Source organism: Gouania willdenowi, chromosome 14 (genome assembly GCF_900634775.1).
Source record: "Gouania willdenowi chromosome 14, fGouWil2.1, whole genome shotgun sequence".
Taxonomy (NCBI): domain Eukaryota; kingdom Metazoa; phylum Chordata; class Actinopteri; order Blenniiformes; family Gobiesocidae; genus Gouania; species Gouania willdenowi.
Window position 1 is genome coordinate 21,154,993 of NC_041057.1, and position 11,321 is coordinate 21,166,313.

An 11,321-nucleotide genomic window follows, 5' to 3' on the forward strand; every position below is an offset into this window, starting at 1 on the left:
TGCTATTTTTGTGAGTTTTTGGTGTCATTTTCTTTGTTTTTGTTGTTATTTTGTGAATTTCTTTGAGTCAAGTTGTCTGTGTGTTTAAGGGAGCTTAATAATCGATGTCATCATTTAGATTGTTCCATATTCCGACACCCTGAACTGAAATGCACCTTTCTTTTGTAACTGTTCACAATTTTGTGTTTTTTTTAAATATCTGTATTCCTCACTATAGAAGCTAGCTTATCTGCTTTTTTGATGTAGTTAAGGCCAACATTAATACTGTATGTTTAAAAAAAAATGTGGTAATATTATGTATTGTATACAGTATGTAATGCTTTGAATTATTTTAAATGTAATTAAAAAAAAAAAAAAGGGGGTCATTGACAAACACCACACGTTAATGGTTTTAGATGCACTGTTAATAATAATGATATCCAATATGATTATTTAAACGTCTTACCGTTCAAAAGTGCATCACAAACTGTCATTGCTTTAAAAAAAAAAAACGAACCATTGGAGTGAATGAAGTTGTCGCAACGCTCTCTATATGGCCCTGGGTTATCTGAACATAAAAAGCAGCAGGACATTTGGTGCAAACGATAAAAAATGAGCTTTAGATGTTCGAAGAGGAGGTTTAAGAATAAATGTGGATTACATAAAGGATTAAGAGGCCCTGGGAACATGTGTTAGTTTTTATTTGTTCATGTGGATCTTGTTGGGTTTTTTCTTTCTTATGATTTTTATATTTTGATAAGCGCATTGAGATGACTTTGTTGTAATTTGCGCTATACAAATAAAGTTGAATTGATTTTCGAATATAAGCTGTTGCTCTAAAATCTCAACCTTTGCTTCGGTATCTGTTTGGATTTACTTTCAACCAAATATTAAAAAATGTCTCTCTCAAACTTATGCGTAATTATTGATAAAACAAATGTTTCTTAGCATGACCCTTAAATGTGCAGTCCGCAATGTTAGAAACCTAGCGATACCTCCTCTAAGCTCCACCCCCAACTGTTTGCTTTGTCCAGAGCCACACCCTTAAAAGGTTGAATGTGAGTGTAGACGAGAGCTGACTCCGCCCTTTTCAGTACATTTTGGAGTCTGCACACGTACTGTAGATGTGGGAAGGACAGAGGGGGGCGTGGACAGGACATGATGGCATCTGATTGGCTCTTTCCATGCAGACCAAATGGCAGAGATTAGTCAGAGTTTTTAAAAGAACAGCTACAGACATGATTATTTTCCTAATTTTATTGAACATAGAATGTATGGACTACTCTGAGAATGTAGAGCCATTTCTCCCAGTATAACAAAAAAGTGTTTTTGAACAGCATTACAGACTGCAACATTAACTAATCACTTGTGTTGTTTATCATAAATCGATTGATCTACAACATCTTAGCGCACCAGTAAAGCTTTTGGTACTGGAGTTTTTTAAACAAATATTTATCATATAATGAACCCACAATAATAATTAAAAAAAAAATGTTTAAAAGTAAATGAACAGTTTTTCCAGTAACAGTGAAATGCTTATAAAATGTAAACAAGGAAAAAGAATAGTATATCAAAACTGTTTAATAAGGTAATTGAATAAAAAGTAAAAAAATAAAATAAAAAAAACAATGTTGCCTCATTGTTTCAGTGATGTAGCATATGAATCATGCTGCCATTACTTATTAATTTGGTGTCTGGCTTGTGCAAAATATCTCTGGGAAATTATCACAATTATCATGTCCTTAAAAATGTAATTTTATTAAAGAAAAGTAAATGTTGTGTGCTGCGTATGTATTCAAATTGAAAATCGATGTGTATCTTTACATCAGTTTCCATCAGGACTGTTTTAATCATCATTTTCCTCAGCCTGGATGTGGCTGACTCCGGTTGCCATGGCAACTCTTATTGACTCCTCTCTGGTTGAGGAGCGCTCCGCCTGGTGGACAGGAGAGGAGATGCATTAGAAAGCTAAATGATCACAGAAAAGTGTACAAATGATTTCATGTCAAATTGTACTTCCTGTTTTGAATTTTATTCATAACTACAGTGTACGTTGTTGTTTTCTATTTACTTCTACTGACTATTTCCAAATCCATTATACCTTATGATGAGTTCATTTAATCTTTTAACTATTCCAGTGGTTCTCAAACTTTCCACAGTCCCGTACCCTTTCACACATTTAACCATGCACCCCCTACTCCTGCACACTAAAAAAAACATAATAATGTAATGTCATATACAATGTAGCTCTACAGTGAATTTTACCTATCATGTTGAGGATTAATATATAATAATAATATTCGCATTTCCTGAATAAAATGCAAGTGAGGATGAAGGTGCTAGCCCATGTTGCACTGCATTAGCTTAGCATTAGCAATAGCAATAGCCTAGCAATAGCAAAAACCTAGCAATAGCATTACCTAGCATCAACATTAACATTAGTCTAGCATTAATATTGACCAAGAATTAGCTTTAACATAGCATTATGTTAGACGTGTGCATGCTGCCTGTTACAGCCGCTCCTGCTCTTTTTATACTTTTTCAACCTTTAACTCGTTTTAAGTTGTTTTTCTTCAGTGACCTCCTTATTTTGACTTTAATTTATATATATATATATATATATATATATATATATAAAGCGATTTCCCCCTGGGATTAATAAAGGAATTCTGATTCTGATTATAATTAGCCAAGCAATAGCATTAGCCTAGCATTGGCATTAGCCTAGCAATAGCGTTAACATTAACATAGCATTAGCATCAACCTAGCAATAGCATTAGCTTAGCTTTAACATTAGCCTAGCATTAGCATTAACCTACCATTAACATTCACTTAGCATTAACATTCACCTAGCAATAGCATAAGCCTAACATTAACATTAGCCTATAGTCTTAGCATTAACAATAACTGCTCTATTTACATTCTAGTTTCCAATGTTGTCATTGTTTTTCATTTTAATTCACATACCCCCCCCTATGACAATTTGCGTACCCCTGGGAGTACCCGTACCCCACTTTGGGAACCTAGGAACTAGTCTATTCGTTTGGGTTTAAAGTTGCATCTACAGAGCTTTAAAAATATTAACAGATTTCTGCTTCAGCAAAAACTACATCATTGCATACAAATCCTCACTTTTTACACTTCTTACCAAACAATTTATGTAGAATTTACAGAAATCCTGCCCTTTTCATATATATTTAGTGTTCTTCGGGTTTCTTAGGACTTGCGAGCAAAAGGAAACATCTTACCGCATCTCGTTGACCTCTGCGACGTTGACAGCTTTGTATTTTTGTTTTTTCACCGTGTGAACAATAAACCACACAACCAGGGCGATCAGCACACAGCCCAGTATCGCCCCGATCACTGCACCAGCAATGACTCCAGCTCCCAGCTCTGTTAAAAAAAAACAAAAAGGCACAAAGTCAAAACTAATTTTCACTCTTTGAATTTACACTGAATGAAGAGTGTAACTTTGAACAGACCAGGATTCAGCTCCACGGTGCACGCTTCAAATCCCAGAACATTTGAAGCGTTACACTGGTACTCCCCAAACTCAAACTGGGAGACGTTGCTGAATTTCAGCACTCCTGTTGGGGTCGCTGGGGACACAGAATTACACACTTGTGCTTATTATAGATCCAAGGTTCCCAAAGTGGGGTACGGTGCCCCCAGGTGTACGTAGATTGTCATAAATTAAAAACAACGCGTTATCACTTGATTTATTTCATTAAATAGCCTACTGATATTAATATCACGCACCGATTGCAAAGTTGCAGATGCTAAACTAAACAGCAACTTGTTGCAGCATTTAGTAACAAACAACATTTTAAAAAGGTATGTGAATTTATTTTTTTTGTTAATTTTAACCAGCGTTACAGCAATATTAGTGAGATTTGTGATATTTTTTTTTTTCTAGTAAAAATACAATGTCAAAGTTAAATCTAAATGCAAATATTCAATCAACAGCTTAAAGTTAAATCTAAATATGAATGAAACCCTATTGTTTTTTTAAAACGTGGTTTGTTGCTAAATGTTGCTGTTCTGTTACCATGGGCAACTATACAATCTACGCCCCATATTAATGACAGTAGGCTAATTAATTCAATAAATCAAGTGATATTTCTGAATAAGATGTTTTATTATTATTTTTATTCTGTTTTTTTATTAGATATTATTCCTCAATAGGATACATCAAATTCAAAGACAAATTTCACTGTAGGGCTACATTGTATTTGATATTATATTATTATGTTTTTAAGTGTGCAGGAGTAGGGGGTACATGTACTTAGGTTAAAGGTCTGAAGGGGTACGGGACTGTGAAAAGTTTGGGAACCACTATTATAGATGTACTCATTTACACACAGAAAAACAAAAGCTGTGGCTGGTTTACTCACGCAGCATTAACGTCTTTGTGGCCTGAGCCGCATCCGCTCTGGTCCAGGTGTACGCTGGTTTTGGGCTCCCATGTTCACTGTGGCAGGTCAGAGTGACAGGGTGACCCGTTTCTACGTTACCGTGAACTGAGCAGAAGGGAACAGATGGCTTCTCTGCAAAATCCGAAAAAAAAAAAAAATCCTATTTTTATTTTATTTTGCCATTTTTAATATTTACTATATTTATTATTTGTGTGTACCTTGTTCTTTGGCAATGTAAACGTGTTTGTCATGCCAATAAAGCTGTTTTGAATTGAATTAATCAGAGAAGTCCAGGAAAAAAAAAAAGTAGTAGAAAGCTAAAACTCTTGGCGAGTTGCAGCTGAATACATTTTAGTTTGCTTAATAACTACAATTACAATGTAAAAAAAAAAGAAATGCTAAAAAAAAGGCAGAGACGTCAGCATCACAACAAACCTCATTGACGCAGATTCACTCAAACGACAATAGCAGGTTGTAGACTGAAGGAAACTCACTCAGAACTTTGTGTTACTTCAACAACTGCTGAAATACAATTTTTACAGTGCGTGATTCAAAATCTAGCAACCTCTACAGTCGTCTGAGGGTGGCCCATGCAGGTTGACCCATGCCACTATGAGAAAAGCAAGCAAATCATCTGCTGGAGAGTTGTGAAAGAAAAGCAAACGCACCATTCCCCATGCATCTGTGATCTATAAGCTGTTGACTGTGTTTTTTAAATCGAGGAAAAAGTCGGCGCTGATAAGAAGTTCATCATCAAGAAGCTACGTAAGCTTGGCCTGTACATTTTCTTTAGATTTGTATATAAAATAGAAGTAATCAGAAGTAACATGAACTGCAGAACATAAGCATTAGAAACTTGTGTGTACATTCATCAAAGTGTCATAAAATTGGATTAGTGGTCAGACCGAGCTTGTCAACTGTGACCGACTCCTCACTGCATATTTCACTCTGACTGATGGTCGGTAGTAGTAGCAGTAGCAGTAGTTAGCAACAATAGCTCTCAGCTGGAACACAGTATAAACCTATAGGTCCAATGGTCATGAGCGGAGATGGTATGTTCTCCCTTATGAAACATGTTTACTTCAGTTATTCTTGTTTCCTGCTACAGGCATATGATTAAAATAAATAAATATTAACAATAAATAAATAATAAATAATAATAAATAAATGGAATTACTGAGATACTGTAGATCTTTGTCTTTGCACCTTTCTATACATCAAAAAATCAGTTTGAGAGCCTTAATAATAATAATAATAATAATAATAATAATAATAATAATAATAATAATAATAATAATAATAATAATAATAATATGGCAGGGAAAGAAGCAATACTATCTGAACTGTGTCCATATCTCTATGGAGGGGTGGACTGGCCATCTGGCATACTGGGCATCGTCCTGGTGGGTCGTCGACCCAAAGTGGTGAAAAAATGTTTTATTAACGGGCAAGTGGAGGCAGACATGTTAACAGATGGCCAAAAAGTGGCTAAAAAAAGAGTGTAAAGTGACTAAAATGAACAAAAACTAGTCGAGAGTGGCCAAAAAATGGGCACAAAAAGAGTAACCAGGTGGTATGTAATGGCAAAAGGTAGCTTTAATGAGCAAAATGTGGCAAACATTAGTGAAAAAGGGCAAAAACGTGGAACAAAAAGAGGCAAAAAGTTGGGAAAAATTTAATGAGTGGAATTTATTGGACAAAAGTTAGCTTACTTGGAGGAAAAATGGCCAAAAAATTAGAGAAAGGACAAAATTTGATATAAGTGTCATAAAGAACTGAGAAAAATTGACAAAAAAATAGGAAAACGGGCATTTAATTTATTGGCAAAAGGGACAAAGTCTGAAAAATGTGTCAGAACTTTTTGAAAAGCGGCAAAAATGGGACAAAGGAAGTTGCATTAAAGGCCAAAGAAAAAAAAGTTAAAATGAGTTAAAAAGTGTCCCCTTTTTAAGGTTTTCTGGGGAATAATAATTAAAATTAAGACATAAAGAGCCACATGTTGAGCATTAATGACTTAATAACGGCTTCTACATGGTGTCGCTGATAATGTAGTGCAGGCTGGTCTGGACAGAAAATGCCAGGGCTGATTTTTTTGTCCCAGTCCACCCCTGGATACAGGTCAGATAGTGGAGCCCAGAGTTCACAGCAAACATGGTGACGTAGCTTTTAGTTGTTATGCTGCAAAAAAGTGGAACAAGCTGCCAGCAGAGCTGAAGTCAGCATGCAATGTGAACATTTCTAAATAAGGCACTCACTGAAAGGCACTGTATTTCTCTACTACGTGTGACTGAAACAGACATATATACTGTATATGTTAAACTGGACCCTTTAAAAGATAGACTGAAAACATACCTTTTTAAATGTGCAGTAGCAGATTCCCTGAATGAAAAGAGCATTACAAATAAAATGTATTATTATTATTATTATTATTATTATTATTATTATTATTATTATTATTATTATTATTTTAGTATATATGTATATATATCATTTTATTGTTGATATAATGTTTATGTTGGTGAATTCAAATGCTGTTTTTTGTAGTTGTGTTTTTTTATTGATCTTTAATGTTTTCTGTTATACTTTTTACTCATTTAAAGCACACTGAATTGCCTTGTGTATGTAATGTGTATGTAATGTGTATGTAATGTGTATGTAATGTGTGCGCTTGCCTTGCATCAATGCATCTACACAATACTGCCATATTTAGACACAATGCTAATATTTGATTAGATTAATCTCTACTCTGATGCTAATCATCTACATCTATTCATTTTCATGGTATTCACTGAAGCCAGTACACAAAAAAAAACAAAAAAAAAACAGGCAGGCCAACATTTCAATAAAGCTGGAGATGTGCAGTGAGCATGCAGAAGAAGCTGCTGTACATTCTGTATGCGGTACAAGGATGCAGTCACTCCTCTAATTTCCATCACTGACAATGAAGAGACTGCTGTGGTAACCATGGCAACTACTGAAGATACTGAGGCCTGCGAGGTTGTCCTGGTAACTTGGTGAATGTGAGGATTGGAACTGAATATAATCCCCTATTCACACTGTTCAGGGCCACTATTTTAATAGACTTGTTATTGCCAAGGCGCCGATAGCAGACGGGAAAAATTCACATCACATCTGTGTGTCAGCAAAAATTCTATATCTGTTGTTAAAGGTAAAAAAAAAAAAAAAAGACAGTAGGTTCATGTACTCACTTTCCACATTGTAATCGTAATGTAAAAGCTGCACAGTAAAGGTTTTATGCGTTCATAGTTTTAAAACACTAACCGGCATGTAACACAGTGCTGTAAAAAGTACAGAACCATGACTAGGAACGTGATCAGACTCCAACACTACACTCTGTATTTACTCTTTGCTATTTTTAGATTTCTATTGAACAAATTACAACCAAATAATATCAATTCTGAATCACACGTTACAGTATAACTTTTTTACAGTACTTTTTTAGGCAAGCAATATAACAAATGGTCAGTGAAACATTATGATTTCAAAATCTATTTTCTATTTTAAAATTATATTTGTCAAATTAACTAGCACTATATTTTCATGATTGACAGGCACGTTTTCATTGTTAATTAACTATTGAATTTAGGATTATTATTGGCTTTTTTTTTCATAAATAATGAAACATTTAATAACTTTTTTTTAAAAATATTGGATTAAAAAATAAATAAAAATAAACTAAGTGCCGTCTAAGTAAAAATATCAGGATTTAAAAAGAACTTCAAAGTTAGAGGAGATAAACTAATAATAATAATGTCCCTAAACGGACTAGGATATATCTATATATCTATCTATATATATATATATATATATATATATATATATATATATATATATATATATTTTTTTTTTTTTTTTTTTTTTTAATTAGTCATTATTAAGTAGTTATTAACACCTTATTTTGCATGGCCTTGTCATACAACCAGTAAGCCATTAACTAAGAGTTTTCCCTTAATAACCTCAGAATTATTACTTATTAGTAGTGAGTAAGGAAGTTGTATATGAATTACGATCTCAACATGCTAGGTTTAGGGTTAAGGTTAGCTAATCCTAATCCTAACACTAACCCTGTTTGGACTGTGAGGCTGCCATTAAGTGTATAGTAAGGCATTAATAAGTACTTAATGATGACTCATCAAGAGCCAATATGTTACTAATGCTAATAAGCAAGTATTTAATGGTTAATAGGTGTTTCCTAAACTAAATTGTTACCTTTTTTTTTTTATTTTTTATTGTGCGCTCTCGTAAAGGTTCCACGCGCTAGTGAAACTAATACGTGAGAGCGTAAAAGTTCTAAAGGAGCACGTAATAGTTTTAAGAGAAAAGCTTATAAACGTCAGTCATCAGGCTGCATGTTCAGCTCGTAAGGAGTTAATGATGTTGGAGGATCTAGTAAAGCTTGATTTCACCCTAAGGGTTAGCGTTAACAATTACCTTCATGTGCTTGCTTACGCAGTACTAGTATCACGTGCTCGCGTGTAACTTTTACGTGAGCACGCAATAAAGAAAAGAACATTACCTGTGTCCCCTTTAGGGGCTCCGTAATAATAACATATTTGATGTGGGGGTTTTTTTCCACATGTGGTTCTGCACAATTTTGTTGTTATATACAAGTTGGAAAAAAGTCATTTTTTTTGTTTTGGTTGACTTTAATTAAATCCACTTCCTTTCACATGTAAGTTCAAAAAGCTGAAAAATGGTCTTTCCAGAGAATGTTGAGTTTAGTGTTTTAGTTGCTTAATTTCAGGGACTATAATCAAGCTTCTGTGTAGAATCCACACTTTCTCCTTGTACTACTGTTGCATAAAAACCCGGCCCACATACAGTTCTCTGGTGTGGCTGCATTACCTGGAATGTGTTCCACACCTTTCTTACACAAGTCAAACTCTGTGTGGCTGTTTACACATCTTTGATCGATAGTCACTTCTTTTCCATTGACCTGCTCCGTTGCTTAGTTTTACCTCCAACGGTTTAAGAATTAACAGTTCAGTTTTGATTGAATAGGGTTTGGAAAGCAAACAAAGCAGTTGAAACGGATTACTTGAGCAGGATTACTCACCAAAAACGTTCACAATGATGTTGGCCTGAGATCGTCCCTCCACATCAGGAAAGTTGTGAATGTCGCAGGAGTAAACTCCAGCATCAGATTGCTGCATGTTGCTTAGTGTAATTGAGGCATTTTTGCTTATTTCAGGAGAAAATGGAGGTTGAAGTCTTCCCTCGTATGAACTCGTGATGGCGACTTTTCCTGACTGATAATAACAAATCTGAAAGGTGTCAGAGAACCGCATACACTGTTATCACTGCTGTTAGTCAGATTAAGAAGATAAAAATGAAGATAAGCAGAGCCCGGAGTGATTAAAGCTAAAATTGATTAAAGATTTGTAATAGTTTTATATTCATTATGGGGATTTTTTAAGAACAAGAGTCTTGATATAAGGTGCAAGGTCAAAGTTAATTGCCAAACTTCATTTATTTAACTTGAATGGGGGAATAAATGGCCGAATGTCTATTTCCCCATTTATACTGAACAACAAAAGAAATGCATGTTTTTCTGTGTGGTTTGGACAAGGGGGATGTTGAAATTTGATATTTAACACATTTTGATGATGCCACGCCACACTCAAAATCTTAGAAAATGTTTGTCCCATTGTTCAAGAGTCCACCATCAGCAAGCTGAGGACAAGGTTCTGTGACTCAGGGACTACTCGTGAATGACCAAGATCCAGAAGTCCACGTGTGACGATGACACATAATCAAGATTGCAATATCTGCTTGGCCCATCACAGTGGTTGAACTCCAGAATGCTCTCTATGCGATTCCACACAAAGAAATCCATAATCTATTGGATTTGATTCGCAGAAGATTAGCCTCATTGGAGGTCATACCAGGTATTAACCGTAACCTGATCCAAAAAGCTAACTTCCTCTTGATTTTTGTAAATAAACCCCATGCTACTATCAATTTCAAAGGACATCATCACACTACCGGAGATGAATCTCCCAAATAAAGCTATGGAAACATTCTTGAGTTTCTTTCATTGTTCAGTATATTTAAATATGTCACTTGCAGCATTTCTCCAAGTCTAGAACTCTTTGCCTACCTGCTCTGGCCCCACCGCAGGTGCAGACGATGAATCAAACTCCCACTGAATGGTGAGGCTAGAGGTTTCTTCCTCAGTAGAAACAAACATACACTGAAGAAGAACATTTCCACCCTTTGTAACATTGACATATTTTTGTGGGGTTGTAACTGTGATCAGCTCAACCAAACCTGTAAAAAAGAGGAAATACAAGAGAAATGATCTCCCTTTGAATATATATTAGCTACAAGCTCAAATGTAGTTAACGTACCTATTAGACTCAGTAATATCACGCAGAACTGCATAGAGTGCATCGTCACAAAATAATGGAGTAGCTCCCATAACACGCTCACAGAAACAGTAGAACCAAACTGTCCACCGCTCTGCCTGCATGCAACTCAAAAGGGAGAATGAATGCATCCGAAAGGCAAGGTTGGGCGCATGTTTGCATAACTGTGTTTGCCAGATGGGGAGTGTTCAGAACAAGGGTGAAGGTGTTCTTCCCATAAATCACACTTTAGCCATTCAAAGATTTAAAGATGTGAAAAGAGCGCTATTAGCTATCACCGCTAAATGAGGTCAAGTTGAACTGGACAGAATTGGTGAGAGACTTGAGAGGCTGTGCTGTTGACAACATGGCAGGCTAAGACCACTGTGTGTTGTGACACTGATGTTTAATTCATTTTCAACACTTTGGCAGTGGTTTCACTAAAGCTCATCCTCCTTGTCTTGTAAGTCATTCTGGGTCAGGGCTTCTAGCAACGAAATTAATGTAATTTATTCTCCACCTGGCCTTTAACACACGCCTCAAGGAAGTGTAAGCCAAA

The 11,321-nt window shown here is 35.4% G+C and overlaps 1 protein-coding gene across 1 annotated transcript; it reads right to left on the reverse strand.

Annotated features, from left to right (window-relative positions):
• Positions 1 to 1,832: 1,832 nt before the first annotated feature.
• On the reverse strand, positions 1,833 to 10,870 carry LOC114476140 (V-set and immunoglobulin domain-containing protein 1-like). The gene is given in 7 exon segments (XM_028467438.1): positions 1,833 to 1,915; positions 3,228 to 3,372; positions 3,462 to 3,578; positions 4,362 to 4,526; positions 9,472 to 9,679; positions 10,516 to 10,685; positions 10,766 to 10,870. Coding segments are annotated over 7 exon segments (882 nt in total). The 5' UTR covers positions 10,809 to 10,870; the 3' UTR covers positions 1,833 to 1,881.
• Positions 10,871 to 11,321: the final 451 nt, after the last annotated feature.